Source organism: Acinonyx jubatus, chromosome B1, assembly GCF_027475565.1.
Source record: "Acinonyx jubatus isolate Ajub_Pintada_27869175 chromosome B1, VMU_Ajub_asm_v1.0, whole genome shotgun sequence".
Taxonomy (NCBI): Eukaryota; Metazoa; Chordata; class Mammalia; order Carnivora; family Felidae; genus Acinonyx; species Acinonyx jubatus.
In genome coordinates, this window is record NC_069382.1 from 201164417 (window position 1) to 201187921 (window position 23505).

The 23505-nt window shown below is 48.7% G+C and overlaps 1 protein-coding gene across 1 annotated transcript; it reads left to right on the forward strand.

Moving 5' to 3' along the window:
- LOC106989256 (transmembrane emp24 domain-containing protein 11) lies at window positions 1-23051 on the forward strand. Its single transcript, XM_027063612.2, has 5 exons — window positions 1-181; window positions 13234-13334; window positions 21047-21172; window positions 21895-22041; window positions 22833-23051. The coding sequence occupies exons 1-5, from the start codon at window positions 58-60 to the stop codon at window positions 22980-22982; spliced, it is 648 nt and encodes a 215-aa protein (XP_026919413.2). The 5' UTR covers window positions 1-57; the 3' UTR covers window positions 22983-23051.
- The last annotated feature ends 454 nt before the right edge of the window (window positions 23052-23505 follow it).

Here is a 23505-nt window from a genome sequence, read left to right on the forward strand (position 1 = left end):
GCGCCCGCTGAGCAGCGCGCTTGTGATCGAGCCGTTTCAAGAGAGCACTACCCAGAGATGCCGACGTTAACGTTTATTGTCGGTTTGTGCTTTTCCCTCTCGACGGCTTTTTATTTCCACGCGGGGGACGGAGAGGGGAAGTGCATAATAGAAGACATTCCCAGTGACACCCTGCTGACAGGTGGGTAGCTCCGCTCAGCGTGTCGCCTTTCGGGACCGTGCTGCTTTCTTGGTGCGTGAGCTGTCCGGCGGGGAGTAGCACGCTGTGTGGTTTCCTCTCGAGAGGGTGTATCGAGCTTGGCGAACCTGACCCGAAACTAGCCTTGGGAGTGAACTGCATACCCCATAGACCGGGAAACAAAGACATAGCACCACAGAATCCCAGCCTGATTGGTCTTTCCCGGCGTCGGGTTTCGCGAAGGAAAAGAATTTCTGGTCCCATTAATCATGCTAATCGTGGCCGAATTCTCAAAGGTAAGTGATGTCTCCGGCTTGGCGCAGCGAAATAGCATGAAACAGCACACGTTAATGCGTCTCTGAGCCTCGGCCCCCGGAGGCTCACGGTGCCCCGCGGGGAGTGGTGCTGGAGGGGGGGCAGGGGTACGCGGATCTGAGACGCTTTCCAAGCAAAGCGTCCATAAAGCCGGCCATGGGCACGGAGATTTCTGCACGTTCCCCACACCGCCTCCAAGCTCGTCTCCGTTCAGCTGAGCTGCCCTGGCCTGCTGAGAAAGAAACAGGTGCCCAGGGTCACAGAATCGCATGGTAAATACAGTACCTCCAACGTTCAGCTAAGATTGGCATCAGGTTCCCTGATTTTCACGCCGAAAGGGAGAACACAGCAGAATCTCCGTAAGTGCAGATCACGATTCCCGTCTCACGCTGAATAGTGTCAAATGCTCCTCTCCACTCACCCCCTGATGGGGGAGCCCCCGCTGCTGTGGCAACTCCGAGGAGTGGCGTTTGGGACCGTGTGGCGTGAGCAGGGCCGCCCAGATCCAAGGCCGTGTGCCCTTGGCCAAGCTACGGAAGCTGTCTGCTCCCTTTGCCAAAGGGGATAAAAATAATAATGACACCTGTTTCTTCCTGTGATGGCGACTGAATTAATATTTGTAGCGCTCTTAGAATGCAGCTAGGCACACAGAACACACGGTGCTTGCGCACGCGCCCCCGACCCCAGCTCGCCTCCCAGGGGACACGTGACTCGGGTGCCGAGCTCCGTGGCCGGCGGCCATTTTCCTAGTAATCTGTGAATTTCAACCTGCATTTGAAGGGGGCAGAGGAGGAGTAAGAGGGACGGGAGCAGCCCGCCCACCCTGCCTGCTACCTTGCGGCCCACCAGCTGGATGGACGTGTCCCGGGCACACCCGTGGCGGGAGCCTGAGAATCACCTGACCCGCCGGAGGGGTCTGAGGCGGGAAGGCGAATGCAGCCAGAGGGTGGTGTATACGTGGAGGTCTCGTGCCGGCCCCCCGGAGGCCTGAGTCAGGAGCCTCTTTGGCTCCCCGTCCAAGCTGTCCTGCTCTGGTCCTTTCCAATTCTGACTGCCCCTCGCCCTGCCTCCCCAAGCCTCCATCTGTGTTCTGCCTCCTCTGTGGTCTTCTTAGCCATCGCGCCCCCGTGCAGTTATTTAGGGCCAGAGCTCAGCCACCTACAGTCTAACTACAGGGAAATTGTGGAAACGCGTCAGGACACATGTTTTTAAATATTTTTAAAAAGAGGATATGGCCTTGAGGAGCCTGGCTGGCTCAGTTGGTGGAGTGTGCGAATCTTGATCTTGGGGTCGTGAGTTCATGCCCCATGTGGGGGGTGTAGATTACTTAAATAAATTAAAAAATTAAAAAAATTTTAAATGCCACCAATTATAAAACACCATTATTAAAAAAGAGAGAGGGGCGCCTGGGTGGCTCGTCGGTTAAGCGTCAGACTTCGGCTCAGGTCACGATCTCACAGTTTGTGGGTTCGAGCCCTGCGTCGGGCTCTGTGCTGACAGCTCAGAGCCTGGATCCTGCTTTGGATTCTGTGTCTCCCTCTCTCTCTGCCCCTCCCCCATTCACACTCTGTGTCTCGCTCTCAAAAAATAAATAAAACATTAAAAAAGAGAGAGAGAGAGAATATAGTCCTTAAGTCCCATAATATGCTAATGGACAAAAAAAATAGTTGATTAATCCCCCACCTCAAAAAAGGCAAGAAAGAAAGGATGAGGAACAAGGAACAAACAAGATAAATGGAAAACAATTAGCAATATAGTAGGCGTAAACCCAACTACATTTTACATTACATTAAGTGCAAACGGACAAAACTCTCCACCTAAAAGACAAAGGTCATCAGGCTGGATTTAAAAACAAAACAAAACAACTATATACTGTTCCCAAATGAAACACTTTAATTTTTTTCTTTCTTTTTTTTTTTAAGTTTATGTATTTATTTTGAGAGAGAGAGAGAGAGAGCCAGCATGAAAAGGGCAGAGAGAGAGGGAGAGAGAGAGAATCCCAAGCAGGCTCCACACTGTCAGGGCAAGCCCGATACGGGGCTCTAACTCACAAACTGTGAGATCGTGACCTAAGCTGAAATCAAGAGTCAGACGCTCAACCGACTGAGCCACGCAGGCTCCCCCAAAAGGAAATACTTTAAGTATAAGGAGAGCTTGAAAGTAAAAGAATGGAAAAAGACATACATGTAAGTATGAACCAAAAGAAAGTGCAAAGTAGACTTTAAGAAACCAAGTATTACTGGAATCAAAGAGACATACAAATCAACAATATTGGGTTTGATAACAGAAAGATATTTTGCAGGTTTCCTACTTGACTGTTCTGAGTTTCTTCTAAAAGAATTTTGAGCATGATGAGCCATAGGTTAAGTCTCTATTCTTGTTATTGTTTTTCCTTTATTTTAAAAAAAATTTTCCTTTAACTATGATTGTATCTGTAATCATCAGCCCATTACTTTGATGTGCCAAATAATGTAATAGCATACCCCAAAATACAATTCCTAAACATTTCATTAAAAATTCCTTTTTATGGGGAGCGCATGGGTGGCTCAGTCGGTTGAGCATCTGACTTCTGCCCAGGTCACGATCCTGTGCTTCATGGGTTCGAGCCCCGCATTGGGCTCTATGCTGACAGCTCAGAGCCTGGAGCCTGCTTCGGATTCTGTGTCTCCCTCTCTCTCTGCCCCTCCCCCACTCTGCCTCTCTGTCTCCCCAAAATAAATAAACATTAAAAAAAATTTTTTTAATTCCTTTTTATGGGGCACCTGGGTGGCTCAGTCAGTTAAGCATATGACTCTTGATTTTGGCTCAGGTCAGGATCTCGGTTTGTGAGATCGAGCCCTGCATCGGGCTCATGCTGTCAGTGCAGAGCCTGCTTGGGTCTCTCCCTCTCTCTCTGCCCCTCTTCCCTGCTCGTGCGTGCGCTCTCTCTCTCTCTCTCAAAATAAATAAACTTCCAAAAATCCCTTTTATGAGGAAATTTCATTGCACCCTCTGTGCTTTCTTGTTCATTGTGTGTTGCAGCCCCTATATGTACAGCCAGGACCTTGGCTCAGGTCACCTGCTTACAGCATGAATCCCTTCCTGACCGCTGTGGGCCGGGTTCTCTGAGTTCTGGGTGCCTGTGCTGCCTGAGCCAGAAAACGACTCTGTTTCCACTGCCTGCCTCACTGAACTGCTACCTAGTCTCCAGTGTCCACGAAGTGAGTCCCTGACGCTCACTCAGGGTGTCCATGGTTGTGAGTGCACATGCCAAACGCTGCTTGGTTAAGAGGTGCCAACCCAGAATGTGCTTATATTTCATTTTTAGGCGACCATTAAAATGAAAACAAACATGTTAAGGCTTTCCAGGGTCTGTGGGGCTCTGAGGCCACGTCTGAGCTCCCCGGTCCAGGAGAGCACACACCAGTGACGTCTCCTTCTGTCTTCACCTCTGAGGTACGATGGAATCCAACGAAACACACCCATCTAGAAAGTCTGAGAGAGATGACCTCGGGGCCGGTCATCCAAATCCACCGGAAGGAGTGTTTTTGCTTGTCGGGACTACAAATAAATAGCCTGCAGTGGGTCTGAGGAATCAACCTTCCCCGGGTGGAGGCAGCTCGGGGCGCCTCGTAAGGCAGAGCCCGGCCTCTGGTGTCAAAGAGGTATGCTTTGCAACCACCTTCGTTGCCCAATAGCTTGGTGCCTTGGAGCTCTGTGTCCTTATCTGTGAACCAGAGCTCACACCTGCCCTGGAGCCGCGAAGCACCTGGCGTGGCCTGCGACCAGACGCAGGTGTTCACCAGTGTTAGCCCCCACCCTTCCGGGCTCTGGCTCCGACCTTATCAACTTGGCCTCCCGGGCTCTGCCCTAAACTGCCCGAACAGGTGTGGCCCTGACTGGCTCAACATCCCCCCGCCCGGCCCCCGCCCCCGAAAGGAAGGACACTGCCTGAGAAGCAGAGGAGAGAGAGGGAGCTCTGGCAGAGGCAGGGGCTGGGGAGGGCGGGAAGCTGTGTGTTACCACTGCTGACCTGATGAGTTTTACTTGCTGGTCCTTGGAGACATTTTTCAAACAAGGCTGTTAGTCCCTCGTGAAAAGCAGGCCCTGAGAGAGAGAGAGATGCACCTTGGAGCACAGTGATCATAGTGTGGGAGACCGTTCTTTTTTCTTTTCTTTTTTTTAAGAGAGACAGGGATGGGCTGAGAGAGGGAGAGAGAAAGTCTGAAGCAGGCTCCAGGCTCCACCCCGTCAGCACAGAGCGTGACATGGGGCTCGAATCCACAAACCGTGAGATCATGACCTGGGCTGAAATTAAGAGTCAGACACTCAACCGACAGAGCCAGCCAGGCGCCCCAGAGACTGTTCCCTAAAAAGAAAACAATTAGAATTCAGAACCAATAGAAATTTTGCTCCTGGTCGCTCCCGTTCAAAAGGTCCCTAGATGGGGCATCTGGCTGGCTGAGGTCCTGGTCTCATAGTTTGTGAGACGGAGCCCCCCTGCGGGCTTGCACTGACCGTGCAGGGCCTGCTCCTCTCTCTCTGCCCCTCCCCTGCTTGGGCACACTCGTATTCTCTCTAAAAAAAAGGTCCCTGGATAGGATTCAGTTTGCCCAAATACCCAGGGTTTTTGCATTTTCTTCGGGGCATTAGAGATGGGACACAGGACAAGCGACCAAGTTCCGCGAGTGCTTTTGTTCGCCCTCCCCTGGGGCAGCTGCGTTCGCATCTTCGTGGAGGCCACGCCCACCGCAGGGCTGGGTCAGGTCAGGTCCCCCCCCCCCCCCCCCCGAAGCTGACCCGAGCCGGGAGAGGGGGGTGAGGGGGCCGGAGCGGCCCCAACATGTGGTCCACGTACTCCTGCGAGTCATGGCAGCTGTCCCCCCTCCCCCCACCGGCAAGGACCCACGCTTCTGGCCCCAGATGTCACTAATGCCACCTGACACGGTGCCGCAAGCCCTTTGCGAACCCGCCGCCGGTTTGGGAGAAACGTCTGTGCTTCCAATCACTTCTCCGTAGTGAAAACACGCCGATTCCCGAGGATAAACGTGGAGGAGGAGGTGTCCACCACCTGGCAAACCGCCGTGGACGACGGGCTCACGTTAGCGGGACAGAGAAACGGGCGAGAGCCCAGCAGACACTTCGTGACAGGGGAGACCCGAAGAGCCGGCAAGTGGCAGACAGGCGCTCGCCCTGCTCGTCGGTGGGAGACACAAAGCAAAGCCCAGCGAGATGCCACCACCCCCAGCAAGCGGCCGAGTGTTCACGTGTCCGGCAGGCGCAGAGCCTCACACACGGGGCACAAGCTTCGCCACCGCCGAGGCCACGGGACGCTCCCCACAGGGCTGCACACCCGTGTCCACGTGCCGCCAAACTTACGCGGCGCCGCTTGTAAGGGCCCCAAGCCGGACCCTGCTCACGTGCCCACCGACAGACAGGTGCCATGTGGCCGCTTCCCGGGGCAGCAACGCCGGACGGTCCGTCCTGCCCATGACGGCGCAGATGGACCCGCTGACACGTGTGGACACCAGAGCGCGTCCACAGCCCGTGTGTCTGTACGAGTCAGAATGCGGTCGCCCTTAAGAGTTAGGTAGTGAGCGGGGGCGTTTGGGAAGCGGACGGTTTCTGACCAGGGTGATGCAGGTGTGAGCTGCCCGCTGACGGTGTGCGTGTCACGAGGACCTCCGTCGGCCGCACCCACCTCACCGCGCTCCCCCTACATGGAGTCTGCATGCGGCTGGCCGGTGTGTAGGGAGATGAAGAGTCCCTGGGGAACCCAGAACGTTCTGGAAGACATCACTCCATGTTCAAAGCTACTCCTGAGGGCGCTGGCTCTCTGTGCCAGGTCACACCAGGGGTCGACCAGACGACCGGGCCGCTGACCACCGCGCTACGGGGCCTCCCGTGCCTCCATTCTTCCGCTCATGCTTGACAAACAACACTGGGCCTTTCTTCAGCTCTCTGTGTAGACTTCACTTTAGGTAACAGCAGAATAGTTAGGTCTACCGGAAGACGGTCACATAACTGGGTGGGAAAATCAGGTCACAGGTAGTATCTACAGGTTGCCTTCACTTCTTACAAAATATGCAACACACATTTACAGGAGAGAGACCAGAAGGGCAATACTGATCACCAAAACCTTCTCGAGGGGACTTTTGCTTTTTAAACTTCCTACAGTGAATGCACCTGACTAGTCTCGTACCAATCCAATGGCCCTCGGTTGCAGCCGAAGAAGACTCACAGTCTGGGGTGGAAGGCACAGCCACATCAGGGGTCACAGGGTGGGGCCGAGTGCCTGGACAGGGTGTGCACGGGTCCCCGGGGGACTGGAGAGCTGCGTGTACACGGCCCGGGAAGGGACTCTGCCTGCCGGGCACCCAGCGGCTCCCAACCAGGGCTCCCTGGAGGGAACACCCTGGAAGGGCGCCTAGGAAGCGAGGTCGGCCGGGAGCTCTGTGTGAACCACACCTGAGCTTTAACACGCACACACATGCACACGCACACGCACGCACACACGCCACACTTGCCGTGCACACACGTGCACACACACCACACGCGCACACACAGAGACCAAGGCCGCGGAGTGAGTGGTGTGGTTTGAAGCGAGGGGGCCACGGCCCTCGATTTGGAACTCAAGCTGAGTTTTCATCCTGGCCTGGCCTGTTATCATCTGGATGGTTTCAGATGAGCCATTCGCCTCTTCAGCCTCAGGCTCCACACCTGTGCAAGTTTGTGTCATTACCAACACTGCAGGGTCGGAGGGTTCAGCGGGAGGCGAGAGAAGTCAGTGCCCACGAAGGCCAATAACAACGGCAGAAATAAGTCGTCAAGTGCTTACACAGTGCTCACGTGGGCTAAATTCTGCACCGAGCAACTTGCAAATGCCAACTCACTTAACTCCTCACCCCCTTCGGGATACACCCGTTATTATGCGGTTTCACTCAAGGGTAGACTGAGGCATAGAGCGGGGCAGTGCCCTGCCCATGTCCCAGCTCCTAGCCAGGACTCCCCGCCGCTCAATCGACGTGTGGTGAGAAGCGTGACGGGGCAGCCTGTCCCCGTCCACACTTGTGCCTTTGTCCCATGTTCCATCCCGCGGTGGTGACCTCCCTCCGCCTCCGCCGGCCCCTGAACAATGCTTCTCCACTGCCATCTGGTGGCATCCCAGGGGCATGACACCTCCCGCCTGCCCTCCTCCCACCTTGGGGGCCGCAGATCCAGGCCAAGCGAACGGAAACCACTCCCACTCATTCGGACAACTCAGGCGGCCGCCAGGATCACTGGCGTCGTGACGCTGAGCCCCACTGGTACTCATTCGTTCAAAATCTTCATTGAACGTGTCACAGAACCTCATGGAGCCTCTACCATAGAGCCGAACACTGCTCTCGGGTAATGGCCGGGCCCAAGAGCCCCACGCAAGACGAACACAGCATGTTCACCGAGTTCTAGCACCTTACAGAACGTACGCCTAACCGCTAGACCAGTTGGCAGGCTGACCGGAATGGCCCAGTATGGGCAAGGGTAGGAATGGCGACAGGAGCAAACTCCCAGAGAAAGGGGGGAGGGGGGCTTGACTAAGCGGGGACACCCCAACCGCTCCGAGACACAGGCAGCAAGGGTGAGTTCCGGAGGGGTTAAGACACTTGGTGGTGGCCAGACAGAGACGCTGACTATTCCCATCGGAGAGGCGGGGGCGGGCGTGCCGGAAGTGGGCCGGGAGGAAGACGAAGCTCATCTCACAGAATGGGAAGCTCGTGAAACAGATTTCCAGGTGGTCACACATTTGGAAAGTGATCCATCTGCCTGGCCGTGTGCTCGCCACCCCCCCCCCGACGAACACTCAGCTGCTTCCGCAGAGGTGCCTGCCCGATCGGGCTCTGGGCTTTCTTGCTCCAGTACTTGAGGAGAAGCGCCTACTGTGCCCTTGCCGGGGGGCGTGCACTGGGTGTCCGGCGGGTCCTGGCGGCTGGCGGTCCTTCCAGCTTCCACCTCCTTGCAGGTTTCTCTCCATTACTGACCAGCGTGGTCCAACTCCAGCAGTGCCTGTGTGGTCTCCTTTCGGTTGTTTTCCTTCGTGGGCTCTCACACTCCGCTTATGCCTTGAGGGTGACGTCTTCTTAGTGACTTGACCCCTTCTCATTATGTAATGTCCCTCTTTGCCCATGGTAATTTTCATTGCTCTGAAGTCCACTTTACTGGATACTTACAGAGCCACCCACGCTTTTTTATTAACATCAGAATGATTTACCCTTTTTATCCGTTTACCGTTAACCTACATACAGCGTTATATCAAAGTGATTTCCTCATACGCTGCGTACTAGTTGGGTCATTAAAGAAAACCTATTCTGCCAATCTTGGTCTAATCTGTTTTGACCATCTATCTCTAACGTAATTATTACATGCAATGTATACTGTCTGGATTCCGGTCTGCTATTTTACTGTTTTCTGTTTGCTCCCTTTGCTTTTTGCGCCTGTTTTCCATTTCCTACCTTTCGGCGGGTCACTTCAGTGTTTTATAATAACCCGTTTTTGCTTTATCTATAGTATTTTTCACTATACCTCTTTGTATAGTTTTAGTAGTGTTTGCTCTAGGGATTGCAATGCACATACTTAACTTATCACAGTCCATGAGGATCGATATTTTGCATTTTTTCAAGAGGAACGTACAAACCTTATGACCATGGAAGTGCCTTTGCCCTCCCCACCCTTTATAATATAGTTGTCTTAAATGTAACCTCTACATACTTTGAGAATCACATCAGACAATATTATGTATACTGTTTGCTTTCAACTGTCAAACAATTTTAAAAATAGAGAATGCTCTGTCATCATTTCCCTAGTTACTCTGTCATTCTCTCTTCCCTCCTGGTGTTCCAAATTTCCTTATTATTCTCTTTCTGTTTGAAGAACTTCCTTTAGCGAGTTTTTTTTTTTAACTTTTTAATGTATATTTATTTTGAGAGAGAGAAAGAGACAGAGGGCAAACAGAGGAAAGGCAGAGAGAGAGGGAGACCCAGAATCTGAAGCAGGCTCCAGGCTCTGAGCTGTCAGCACAGAGCCCGATGCGGGGCTCAAACCCACGAACCGTGAGATCATGACCTGAGCCGAAGTCGGCCGCTTAACCAACTGAACCACCCAGGCGCCCCTAGAAATTATTTTAAGGCAGGTTTTCTGGTGAAAAATTCTCTTAGTTTTCCTTGACCTAAGAATATTTCGCCTTCATTCTGAAGGGTATTTCCGCTGGATATAGAGTGTGGCTTGACAAATGTTTTCTTTCAACACTTGAAAATGTGCTACTTCCTTCCGGCCTCCATGTTTCTGATGCGAAGTATACTGTCATTCAAACTGTTGTTCCGTTATCAGTCATGCATGGTTTCTATTTTCCATATATATTTTTGTCTTGTGAAAATGAGTACAAGGAAGCCTCATTTAGAATGGAGTCGGGTGGCCCCAGGGGAGCTCTCAGCCCTACCGCTCCCGGTCAATTGCAGACCCAACAGGAACTGACGCGCCTTGCGGGTGGGTTCCACTGTAGCTACTACTTGCCCAGCCCATCAGGAGGAAGGAAGGTTTCCTCCTCCCCCAGCAACAGTTCCAGCCAATGAGAGACTCCACAGCCCAACCAATGAGAGACAATTACAGCCCAGCCAATGAGAGACTGCCAGGGGTCAGCCAATGAAAAGCACTACACTTCCAGCTCCCATTTTCCTCCAATGGACTTTCTGTTTACAACAGCCCTCCTACCCCCTTTCCTCTGTAAGAGAGCGTCCTCTGCTTTGTTCTCTCACTGCGCCTTTTGCCGCGTTAATTCTGTCATGTGCCCCGCGGCACCTCATAGGCAGATGAAAAGATCCGTCTGTGCATCTCGCGCCTCCCTGCAGCCCTCAGACAGGGTGGGCATCTCCCCAGGACCCCACCCCAGCCCTCGCGTGAAGCATCCAGTGGGGAGGGGTGCAGCTTCCTTCATGGTACTCATCTGGGGCAGGGCAGGTGTACCCAAAGGGGCTCCATCCTGCAGGCCCTTCCAGATCCTCTGGCTAAAGAAACCAGGTTTTTCTTGAGCAAGCTTTCTCTTTCCCCTCTCTCTCTTTCCCTCCCTTTGAGTTTGGTCTGCAGTTGCAGATTGCTGTAGCACCCAGGCCAGGGCAGGTCAGCTGGAGGACACTCACTGCTGAGTTGCGCTTTGAGTCTTGAGGCTCTCAACCAATCACCTTTTTCCTACCTTTCGGAGTCTTCTGATTGTTGTTTTACACATTTTGCCCAACGTTTTTGGTTGTCATTAGCAGAAGGAATAGGGTGGAATGGGCTTACTCCATCTTTTCTAGAATCATCAGTGATCCTTAACAACTTTTTTTTAATGTTTATTTATTTTTGAGAGAGAGAGAAAGAGAGACAAAGCATGATCAGGGAGGGGCAGAGAGAGAGGGAGACAGATTCCGAAGCAGGCTCCAGGCTCTGAGCTGTCCGCACAGAGCCTGATGCAGGGCTCGAACCCATGGACCATGAGATCATGACCTGAGCTGAAGTCAGCTGCTTAACTGACTGAGCCACCCAGGCGTCCCCATCAATGATACTTTTAAAAAGATCTCCTGGAGATGGGCCCTTGAATCAGCATACAATGTGCATTTGATACAGTTTTTTAAATGTCTGGAGGGACAAAGGACCAGTACAGTGAAAAGGTGCCTAGGACCAAGTGCAGGCAGGGCTTGAGACTTTGCTGTGGATCTTCCCATGCCAGGAGGTGGTCTCTTCCGGTGTTCCCCCCAGAGTGCCCCACTTTGCAGGGGCTGCTCCCTACAGTCGACGTTCCCGTCAGGCGACGTTCCCGTCGGGGACCTGTCTCCTCGCCATCCAGGGAGGCCATGTGGCCCTGCGCCTGTAGTTCTGGGCTTTGGAATCACAGTACCTTGACTCTAATTCTGCCTCTACAACTCACTAGCTATACGACTTTCTGTCTTGGAGATTCAGTTTCCAACTTGTAGACTAGGGGACAGTATGCAGAATCCACCACTCACACCTGGTCCAAGTCACCCCGATTCCCTGCTTCCACTCTGGATCCTTCAGTCTTTTCTCCACATGACAAATATTTTAATTTTTTTTAATGTTTATTTTTGAGAGAGACAGAGAGAGACTGAGTGTGAGCAGGGGAGGGGCAGAGAGAGAGGCAGGCACAGAGTCTGAAGCAGGCTCCAGGCTCCGAGCTGTCAGCACACAGCCCGACGTGGGACTCGAACCCACGAATTGGGAGATCATGACCTGAGCCGAAGTCGGATGCTTAACCGACTGAGCCACCCAGGCGCCCCCCGCGACAAATAGTTTAAAGTGAAAGCCACTTGATTTCACTCCTCCAAATAACTACTTCCCCGATCCCAACAACGGATGTGCAGGCTCTCTGTGATCCTGCCCCCGCCATACTCTCAACCTCATCTCCTAGTGTTCTCTGCCTGCTGTCCTCACCCCAGCAGCCCTGCTGTTCCTTGGTACCCCAGGCATGCTCCCACCCCAGGACCTCTGCATACACTCCTGCAAGGAACAGTCTTTCCCCCAGATGGAGGCAGCATTGTGTGGCAGTAGGGGAGAGACACTGCATGGCCTGGGTTTCAGTCCTGACTCTGCCACTTGCTAGGTGTGTGGCCTTAGGCAAATTACTTTTTCTGTTTTGGTTTCATCATATGTAAACTTGTCATAAAAATAGTATCGCCTGTTGTCATGAAAATTCAGACTACATGTGTAAATTCTCTAGAATGCTTGGCAAATACTTAGAACTGAATGTGATGTAGAGACAGAAACATGTTTATAAGGATACTCAGTACGAAATTATATACATCGTTTACTCCCCTAGTCCTTTGGTTCTTCACTCAAACTTCAGGGGGCACCCCGACTGCCCCGTCGAATTCTCCAAGTCCCTTATCCCTGTCACCTGCTTTTTCTTACAGCGTCCTTGTATATTGTGTACTTATTTCCCTGTTGTCTGTTTCTCTCTGTACGAGAGCTCCGTGGAAACAAAGATAGTGTCTATTTTGTTCACGTCTGTCCTCACTCCCGGAACGGTGCTGTCACTGGGGAAGGGGCTCATTGTATACTTATCAGTTGACTTGGTGAAGGAATAGAAATGCCTCCTCGAAGCACATTTCAAGAATTGATGGGGCGGCACATTAAGCACTCAGCACAGTGCCTGGCACACACAAGGACTATTAGCTATTTTTCAATGTTTTTCAATAAACGTGAACTCCTTTCATTGGCATTGTACCTGGCAAGGGCTGAAGGGGAAAGGTAAGCCATACGACGCTTTCGTGCCCCAAAGGAGAAAGTGGGAGGCTCTCTCAGGGACGCAGACCCGAGCAGGAGCCTTGACAGCAGGGGAAGGAAGGACTCGACAGGACACGCCTAGGCCTCAGCAAAGGAATTGTGCTGGGTGACAGACACAGCTACTGGAACTCGAGGCAGAAATTTGTCACGGCTCTTTATTTTTTCAACAGCCCTCGCAGCTCTGAGACTTAGGAGGGACTTAGCTTATCCCCTTTTTCCGAGGGAGCTGAGTGCAGAGCGGTGAAGTCACGTGTGAACACGAGCCCACGCCTTCCTCTCTCCTCCGGGGCCTTCCCGCTCGGCCACGGGACCTAATCACCAGGACCTAAGCTCTTTACGCTAACGGTGTTTTCTATTCCGATCAACTGAAAAGAAAATTCATTTATCAGTTAACGTTACGTAAATATTTCTTACCCCTATCTTGTAATGAACATCTCGCGTTTGTGAAACAGGGACTTTCAGGATCCAGCAATGGGACACACGCAGACACGACTTCCTGGAGTCGGCTCCGGGTCTGGGAATGTTTGTGACTGTTACAACCTACAATGATGAGGTAAAGCATTCTTTGGTGTTTTGTCACTAAAAGTTTCCGTTTGCGAAAAACTCTTATGCCATGTGTCCCCACAAACTTGAAACGCGTCCGCATAGGCACTCATCAACCAGAGTTTACAATTTTTCATGTGTACAGCCCCGAAGAGAGGCGCTGCACAAAGACGTGGCAAGTGCCTGTCTCCGGGGAGCCTGTAGTCTGGCTGAAGAGCAGAGACCTTAACGCAAAACATTTTAAACAAATAGAAATGCTAGGCCTCGTGCGCATCATCTTGAGGTCTGCTGGTCGTGCTGGGAAGATGGGACCCCCAGGGCCGAGGCATCCCTGTGGTTTTGTCAGGACCACAGCCTCACCCACGCAGGAGGGCCACAGAGGCGCCCCCGCCCTCCTCCCTGGCAGGCACTTTCTTTAGTTACGTGGCAGCTTCTGGTCTGTTTGGTCCCCTTGGGGTTAACGGGAGTAGAAAAGGCACCATGGTCGAGTGGGAAGGATGTGAATTTTGGAGTCAGAGCCAAGTTCAAGTAGAGACCGTCAAGCTGAATCTTCAGCAGGTTGACTGCTCCAATCCTGTCTTGTCGTCTGTACGTTGGATGTAACGGAGACCTCCAGTCCCCACCACACCAGCTCAAGACACTCTGACTTGCTCGGTCCACGAATTCAAACGCAGTTGCAAGAACTACTTCCCTTTGGACGTGGAGCTGCCCTGGGATGTGCTCGTGGTGGAGCAAAGCCTCACAGAGCAGAACAGGCATTTCCTCTGGGGGGGAGAGGACAGAAAGTTCCTGTTCTCATTACACTGGATGGTTGCCTGGTCCCAGCGCAGGAGATATTTTGACATCCCTGCTCCTGTGGAGACTCCACTCCAGCTGAACTGTTGGCACACTTGAACCTGGCCTGGTACAGCACCTTCTCCTGGTGCGCCTGGCACTGGCCTAATGGTGGTTCTGCTGGGGTCACTTTCCTGACTCCTGTCTGCACAGCTACCTCCCCTCCCTACCCTTATGCTGAGACCCAACTCTTCTTTGTCCTTTTATGAACTATCTGGGAATGTCTCTATGGCTTATTAAGTGCGGAATTGAAATTTTAGTTGAGCTAAAAACTGTCACAGAAATCCCAATTACTGTTTCTAAGACAGAGAAGATTCATTCTTCAAAAGCATAGTTGCCTGAAACAATACCCCCTTCTAAATTTTTTAAATTTTTATTTATTTTGAGAGAGACAGTGTGAGTGGGGAGGGGCAGATAGAGAGAGAGAGAGAGAGAGAATCCCAAGCAGGCTCCACACTGTCAGCACAGAGCCCGACTTGGGGCTTGAACCCACGAACCACAAGGTCATGACCTGAGCAGAAACTGAGAGTCAGTGACTTAACTGACCGAGCCACCCAGGCATCCCCTGAAACAATATGTCCTTCTAGAAGGGATGAAAGATATTTGCATTCATTCTGCATTCGACAAATATTTATCATGGTCCTAATACATACCCCGCCCTCTTCTTGGCCTAAAAGAGACCAAGTTCTCACCCCATAGGCCTGATTTTCAAGAAAACTCTATTTGAAGGAAGAAGAAACAGCCCTAGTTTCAACATTTCTTACAAGATTCCCTTTTAAGGTCCTTATCAGCACCTTCACAAAGCTTCTGACCATTGTTACCTGATCAGTGTGTCTAGGAGCACAGGGCACTCTAAGTTGCCCCCCTTGGTCGTCTCCCCGTTCCTACGGCGTGTGATTGACAGCCCAAGGGAATAACACGGCTGGTAGGGCAGGCAGTAACAACATCTGTGTCCCATACAAACACATGCATTTTGTATCCCATTGTCCATTATTTCCCTAACAATCGGTGATGTTGAGCATCTTTTCATGCGCTTTTTGGACTTTTTTTCTTTTAGCACTTTGAGATTATCAATCCACTGCCTTCTGGTCTCCAAAGTTTCTGATGAGAAGTCTGCTGATAATCTTTTTTTTTTTTTTTTTTAAGTCTGCTGATAATCTTATTGAAGATCCCTTCAATGACCATTATGCAGATCCCTGATCTTGGGAGGACAAGGTCATTCGGCCACCCTGGCTTCCTTCCACACGCTACGTGCAAGCTGTTCTAGCAACACACGCACAGCTGCCTGCCATGTGGCTGGGCTACAGATGCGGATGAGGGCGCACACGGGGATGGGATGGGTAGCTACTACTGTGCTAAGAGCTGACACTGACCAAAATTAACCACAGTCCACCACCCAAGGCTTCCCCTGGAAGCTGCAATCTTTCCATAGACTCCATAGTTCCAAAATAGTTACATCAGGCAGATTCCAACAGTGTGATTGTTGTCTAGATGGCAAGACAGACTCCTGGTGCTGCCTACTGCACCATCTTCCCACAATCCTCTTCTGGTTCAAAATATTTTGAAATTTCTTTTAGGATTTCTTCCTTGCCCCATGTGTTAATTTAAAATGTGCTTAATCTCTAAATGTGTGTTTTATTTCTGAATATTTTGGCATCTTCCAACTATCTTTGTTACTGATTTCTACTTTAACTCCATTGTGTTTTGAGGGTAGACTTTGTATGGTTTCTATTACCATTATTATTTATTGAAATGTAGTTGATGATCTCTACTATTTTAAATGGATTCAGGTGTGCTTTGTGGCCCAGAATGTGGGCTGTCTTGGTGAGTGTGGCCTTGAGGATTTGCATAGTCTGCAGTTGGTGGATGAAGTCGGCTACAGACATCCGCTAGGTGCCGTTGACTGATGGTGCTGTTGAGTTCAACGATGTCCTTCCTGACCTGCTGCTGGATCTGCCCGCTCCTGACACAGGGGTGGGTGCCAGAGCCTCCCGACTACGGGCGGGCTCTCCTCTTCCTCCTGCAGTCCTGTCGGTTTCTGTCTTGCGTAGCTGGGCGCTGTGTTGTTAGGTGCTCACCCTTTAAGGATTGTTTTGTCTTCTTGGATAACTGACCTCTTTGTCATTATGTAAAGCTCTGTTATGTAATTATCCCCGAGAACCTTCCTTGATCTGAAGTCTGCTGTATCTAAATATGAGTACTCCAGCTTTTTTGTAAGGTTAGCTTCAAGTTAGCATATACATCTTTCTCCATCCCTTAACTTTTTTAAAACGTTATTTATTTTGAGAGAGAGAGACAGAGAGAACAAGTGGGGAAGGGGCGGAGAGACATGGAGAGAGAATCCCAAGCAGGCTCCACACCATCGCCACACAGCCGGATACGGGACTCAAACTCACAAACCATGAGATCGAGACCTGAGCTGAAACCAAGAGTCGGACACTTAACTGACTGAGCCACCCAGGTGCCCCCTCCATCCTGTAACTTTTAATCTACACGTGTCTTTATATTTAAAGCAGGTTTCTTATACACAACATACAGTTTTGGTTTTGATCCACTCTGACAATCCCTGTCTTTGAATTGGTACATGTAGACCACTGACATTCAAAGTGATTACTGGTATCACCGGATGAACGTCCACCGTGTTTGTTCCCATTTCCTATTCACTGCCTTTGTTTTTTGTTCCTATTTTTGTCTCCCACTTTTTCTATCTTTTGTGGGTTTTATTTGAGAGAAAGAGAGAGAGAACACAGGGCAGAGGGACAGAGGGGGAGAGAGAGAATCTCAAGCAGGCTCCTCGCTCAGCATAGAGACCTCCATGGGGCTCTATCCCAGGACCCTGGGATCATGACCTGAGCTGAAATCAAGAGTCAGATGCTCAAGTAACTGAACTACCCAGGAGCTCCAATCTTTCACGACTTTGAGTATTTTATGTGATTCCATTTTGTCTCTTTTCTTAGCATATCAATTATACTTTTTGAGCCTTTTTTTCAAATGGTTGCCCTAGAATTTGCAATATATATTTGCAACCAACACAAGTCCACTTTCAAGTACCACCACACCTCTTCATGGGGGGTGCGCATGCCTTAGAGTAATCAAGCATTCCGGATTCCTCCCTCCTGTCCCTTTCCGTCATGCCGTCCTCCATTTCACTTACACGTGAACTATAACCAAATGCATTGTTGTCATTATTTGAACAAAGTAGTATCTATTAGATCAGTTAAGGAAAATAAGTTTTTACTTTACCTTAACTTAGCCCTTCTCTGATCTCTTCCTTTATGGAGATCTGAGTTTCTGAACCATATCATTTTCCTTCTTCTTTGAGAACTTACCAGTTCTTGCAAGGTAGGTCTAGCAATGACAAACTCCCTCAGATTTTCTTTGAGGAAATCTTTATTTCTACTTCACTGTTGAAAGGGAATTGTGCAGGATACAGAATTCTAGGCTGGTGGGTTTCTTCGCTCAATGTGTTAAATATTTCATTCCATGCTTTTCTTGCTTGTGTGGTTTCTGGAGACGTCGGATGTAACTCTTACCTTTGCTCCTTTACAGTGAAGGTGTTTTTCTCCTCTGGCTTCAAGATGTTTTTATCACTGATATCGGCAGTTTTATGATATGCCTGGGTGTAGGGTCTTTCTCTGGTTTGGTTTGTTTGGCATTGATCCTGTTTGGTATTCTCCGAGTTTTCTGGCTCTGTGGCTTGGTGTCCGACACTAACCAGGGGGAAATTCTGTCATTATTGTTTTAGGGATTTCTTCCATTTCCTCCTCTTTCTTCTCCTTCCAGTATGGCCATTACGTGAATGTTACACCTTTAACAATCGTCCCACAGTTCTGGGATGTTATGTTCCATTTTTTTCAGTCTTTTTTTCTCTTTGCTTTTTCAGTTTTAGAAATTCCCATGGACATATCCTTATGCTGGGAGATTCTTTCCTCAGCCGTGTCCAGTCTAATAAGGCCATCAAAAGCATCCTTACTTTCTGTTACAGCATCTAAAAAGTTTCTTAGAACTTCCACCTCTCTGCTTACATTACCCTTTGGTTCTTGGCATACTGCCTGCTCCCTCCGTGAGAGCCCTTTGCATATTAACCACAGTTTTTCCAAATGCCTGGTGTCTACTCATTCCAGTATCCCTGAAATGTCTGAGTCTGGTTCAGATGCCTGCTCTGTCTCTTCAAACTATGTTTTTTGCCATCTAGTAGTAGTCCTTGAAATTTGTGGTTGATGAAAACTGGACATCATGTACCAGGTAAAAGGAACCCAGTACTGGTGCCCACAGTTTCTGCTCTGGTAAGTTGTGATTCTTTGTATTTACTGGTCTCTCCAGTGTTGGGGGCAGTGGTTTACCCTGTGACCTCAATTCTCTGACAGATCTAAAAAGAACTGCTTTTCTTTTTGTTCATCTTTTTACTTGTTAGGACAGAGTGGCAACTTCCAAGCTCCTTGATGACAGACTAGAAGTCCTATACCTGTTCTTATAAAATGGCAAACAATATAGCAACTAGCTAAACAATAAATCAAATTTGCCCAACAAAAATAACCAACTAACAGGTCGGTGTGTATTCTTCTAAGAATACAGTCTTCTTCTAAGCTTCTGGAAACATACATACATGCATTTTGCAAATGCTCTTTTTAAAAAATATATTGTCAAATTGGCTTACATACAACACCCAGTGCTCATCCCAACAAGTGCCCTCCTCCGTGCCCATCACCCACTCTCCCCCTTCCCCTTCCCTCACCCACCATCAACCCTCAGTTTGTTCTCTGTAGTTAAGAGTCTCTTATGGTTTGCTTCCCTCCCTCTCTGTTTGTAACTATTTTTTCCCCTTCCCTTCCCCCATGGTCTTCTGTTAAGTTTCTCAGGATCCACATATGAGTGAAAACATATGGTATCTGTCTTTCTCTGACTTATTTCACTGAGCATAATATCCTCCAGTTCCATCCACGTTGCCGCAAATGGCAGGATTCCATTCTTTCTCGTTGCCAAGTAGTATTCCATTGTATATATATAAACCACATCTTCTTTACCCATTTGTCAGTTTATGTACATTTATGCTCCTTCCATAATTTGGCTATTGTTGAAAGTGCTGCTATAAACATTGGGGTACAAGTGCTCCTCTGCATCAGCACTCCTATATCCTTGGGTAAATTTCTAGCAGTACTATTGCTGGGTCATAGGGTAGTTCTATTTTTAATTTTGAGGAACCTCCACACTGTTTTCCAGAGCGGCTGCACCAGTTTGCATTCCTACCAACAGTACAAGAAGGTTCCCATTTCTCCATGTCCTCGCCCGCATCTATAGTCTCCTGATTCGTTCATTTTAGTCACTCTGACCAGTGTGAGGTGGTATCTCAGTGTGGCTTTGACTTGTATTTCCCTGATGATGAGTGACGTTGAGCATTGTTTCATGTGTCTGTTGGCCATCTGGATGTCTTCTCTGGAAAGGTGTCTATTCATGTCTTCTGCCCATTTCTTCACTGGATTATTTGTTTTTCGGGTGTGGAGTTTGGTGAGTTCTTTATGGATTTTGGATACTAGTCCGATATGTCATTTGCAAATATCTTTTCCCATTCCATCGGTTGCCTTTTAGTTTTGTTGACTGTTTCCTTTGCAGTGCAGAAGCTTTTTATCTTCATGAGGTCCCAATAGTTCACTTTTGCTTTTAATTTCCTTGCCTTTGGAGATGTGTCGAATAAGAAATTGCTGTGGCTGAGGTCAGAGAGGTTGTTGCCTGTTTTCTTCTCTGGGGTTTTGATGGTTTCCTGTCTCACATTCAGGTCTTTCATCCATTTTGAGTTTATTTCTGTGTACGTTGTAAGAAAGTGGTCAAGTTTCATTCTCCTACATGTTGCTGTCCAGTTCTCCCAGTACCATTTGCTAAAGAGACTTTTCTCCATTGGATACTCTTGCCTGTTTTGTCAAAGATTAGTTGGCCATACATTTGTGGGTCCATTGCTGGGTTCTCATATTCTATTCCGTTGGTCTATGTGTCTTTGTGCCAATACCATACTGTCTTGATGATTACAGCTTACAATGCTTTTTTAATTAATTTACTGATTTTGACAGAGAAAGAGTGAGATAGAGTGCGAGTCGGGGAGGGGCAGAGAGAGAGGGAGACAGGGAATCTCAGGCAGGCTCCGTGCTGTCAGCACAGAGCCTGATGCGGGGCTTTAACCAACGAACCGTGAGATCATAACCTGAGCCAAAATCAAGAGTTGGACACTTAAGTGACTGAGCCACCCAGGGGCCCCTACAAATGATTTTTTAAATAAAAAATAGGATCCTATACAGACTGCTCCACCACAGGATATCATGGACACCTTTAGTACAGGTATGGGTATAGTACTCTCTTTTTTGGCCATGTAATATGCCTTTATTTGGCTTTGTCTGAATTTAATCAATCCCCTACTAAAAGGTATTAAAGTAATTTTAAGAAAGCAAGGTTACCATTGCAAATAACACCACACTGAATATCCTCTTACATATAATTTTTTCCACTTGTTCATTTCCATAGAATAAGTTTCCATAGGTAAAACCACTGAGTTGATGGTCATATACATTTTAAGTTTTAATACATATTGCTGACCTGCTCTACAAAATGGCTGTTCAACTTACATTCCCAAATCAGTGTTTAGAGACACTATTTCTCAATACTATCCCCGGATACTTTTATTTAAATCTTTGGCAATCGGATAGCGAATAAGGGATATCTTACTGTGTGTTTGTGTGTGTTGTTTTTCCCAACAAGGCTAAATAATTTTCACATTCATCAACCACTTCATTTCTTCTTTAGGAATAGCACAATTTTTACTACACGATAGAGGGGAGATTTATTTTTAAGAAGGGAAAGTAGAGAATAATAAACTTAAACTATGGATATCCTCAATCCTAGGTGTTATTGTCCAAGTTATATGGCCCACAAGGAACATTCTATTTTACTTCACATTCACCTGGCGAACACATCATTTGCTTGGAATCTAACTCTACAAGGCTTGTGTCATTTGGAGGGAGTAAGCTGGTGAGTACATGCCTCCCGTGTCCGTGCTGATGAACAGGGCGTCAGTGCTACTCAGGCGTGACGCTGGTATGCAGAACCATCACTCCCGACTGGCTAGAGCCTTATGAAAGTCCTGGGACCACATCTCAGTGCAGCAACCACAGAAGGGGCTGCACAGCTTGGAAGGGGTTCAAAGGAGAGCCACGGTGTTGATTAAAGGGCTTGAAAAACAAGAACTGTGAGGGACGGTGAAAAGAACTGTGATCGCTCAGGCCTGAAAACAAGCGAAGGCTGGACGGTAAATTAACAACGCAATTGCAATAAATACAACTCTTACATGGCAGATGGTGACTGGTTATTTTCTAACGGTGCTGAGTGCAGATGAAGAGAATCTGTATGTTAGCATCAGAAATTAAGCTTCACGTAAAGAAAAATTCCCTGAAAGTCATCAAATTCCCTCGGCACCAAAGGCGTTTGCCTAATGATAAATCTGACGTTCAGGAGGGTGTGAGTACTCTCTCTGGGTCGTGGGTCACCATCTAATGCGTTAATATCACCAAGAAAGACTACTGAGTACGGCAGGGGATTGAGAGCCAGTGAGAGACTAGAAAGAAGCGGGGCCTGCTCTAGAAGGGGCAGGGGGGTGGGGGGTAGAGAGAGCTAGGAGAGGAGTCGGGGAGACACAGGCAGACGTGGAGGGGAGCTGTTTTAAGCATGTTTCTTCCTTGTCACTGTTTGTACAGCGGATTCACTTAGAGATCCGAGTTGGACAACACGACCTTGATGCAGCCGCTGCTCAAGCGAAGGACAAAGTTAACGAAGTTAGCTTCAAGCTGGAACGTCTAATTGAGCAAATTGAGCAAATAGTCAAAGAACAAAACTATCAAAGGGTCAGTCTGCCCATTCGACTTACTCTCTCTCTTCCTGCCAGGAACGCAGCTCTGGAGACAAAGCCCCCAAACTGCAGAGAGAACAGACTGCCTGCTCCCCGTCTCTCTCTCCGAGCTAGCACGGTGGGGACACTCAGGGCGAAGGGCAAGAGTGAGCTGTCACTACCTTTTCACTGTCTGCTGGACGGTGAGCTCCTCTAGGAAGGGGGACTGCGGCCCATCCGCTCTTGGGGCGTGAGCCAACAGAGCGAATAAATAAATGCTCCCCAACACCCCCCACGTACATGGAGAGGCGCGGTGTGCCTGCTCTGCAAGTGACGGTTCTGTTCTTGTGACACTGTGTGCTTCCGGGTCCCTGTGCTCAGTGGACTCTGCTCACACGTGGGGCCAGATCTGCCCCTGCTCACCTTGTGTCGTCTCCAGACACCAGTTTCCTTGCCTGGAAAATAAGAGGAGGACAGGCGTGCTTGACGGAGTGCCCAGCTTAACGTGAAGCAAGGACGCGGACGATGAAAACCTGTCACTTTGCTCAATGCTGGGAAATGAATGTAAAAGATAATGGGTCAAATAGCAGACACTCTACATCAAAGTACAAAAGCATGCTTTATAAGGTTGATTCTTAGTCCTTGTGTTAAGCCAACAACATGCCCCAGCTTAATCAGATACTGCACTCTGGTATGAGATACTAACTGGGAAATATTAAACATATTCAAAGCTTATAGCACCTTCCCCTCAAATTCATACATTAAGTACTTTAAGAAACTAAACCTGCCTATTTCTCTTCTACATAGGACCGTGAAGAAAATTTTCGAATGACCAGCGAAGGTACAAATAGCAATGTGTTATGGTGGGCTTTTGCACAAACATTCATCTTCATCACAATTGGAATTTTCCAAATGAAACACCTTAAAGACTTCTTTATAGCTAAGAAACTTGTTTAAGATGTTAACAAAGAAAACTACTTGCTAACTTGCATAATGTTTGGTTAATAAATCAATATGTATTCATAACCGAGTATTGCCTTTATGATTTCAAAGATTATCAGATTGAAATTCATGTTACAGCATTGTAGCAATAAAATATTACTTTAACAATGTAGCTTCTGAGTTTGATAGAATAAGCACACCACCCAGTTATTTTAACTTGGTACAGATCAGCACTGTCCAATAGAAAGAAAATGTGAGCTACATATGTAAATTTTAAGTCTTCTGGTTCCCACATTAAAAAAAAATGGGGTTTTTTTGAAAGGTAAAATTAACCCGTGACATACATTTAACCCAAAACATCAAAAATATTACCATTTTAATATGTAAACAGTACAAAATTATTGAGGTAGTTCACGTTCCTTTTTTTTAATTTATTTTAATTTTTTAAATATTTATTTCTTTTAAGGGAGGCAGAGACAGAGTGTGAGCAGGGGAGGGACAGAGAGAGGAGACACAGAATCTGAAGCAGGTTCCAGGC

What these genes read in the sequence shown, in the direction of transcription:
- LOC106989256 (XM_027063612.2), top strand. Translation starts at nt 58, where the DNA reads ATGCCGACGTTAACGTTTATTGTCGGTTTGTGCTTTTCCCTCTCGACG. An exon ending in CAGTGACACCCTGCTGACAG is followed by an intron (nt 182 to 13,233) that starts GTGGGTAGCTCC and finishes TTTGTGAAACAG; the next exon opens with GGACTTTCAGGATCCAGCAA. An exon ending in AAGAACAAAACTATCAAAGG is followed by an intron (nt 22,042 to 22,832) that starts GTCAGTCTGCCC and finishes TCTTCTACATAG; the next exon opens with GACCGTGAAGAAAATTTTCG.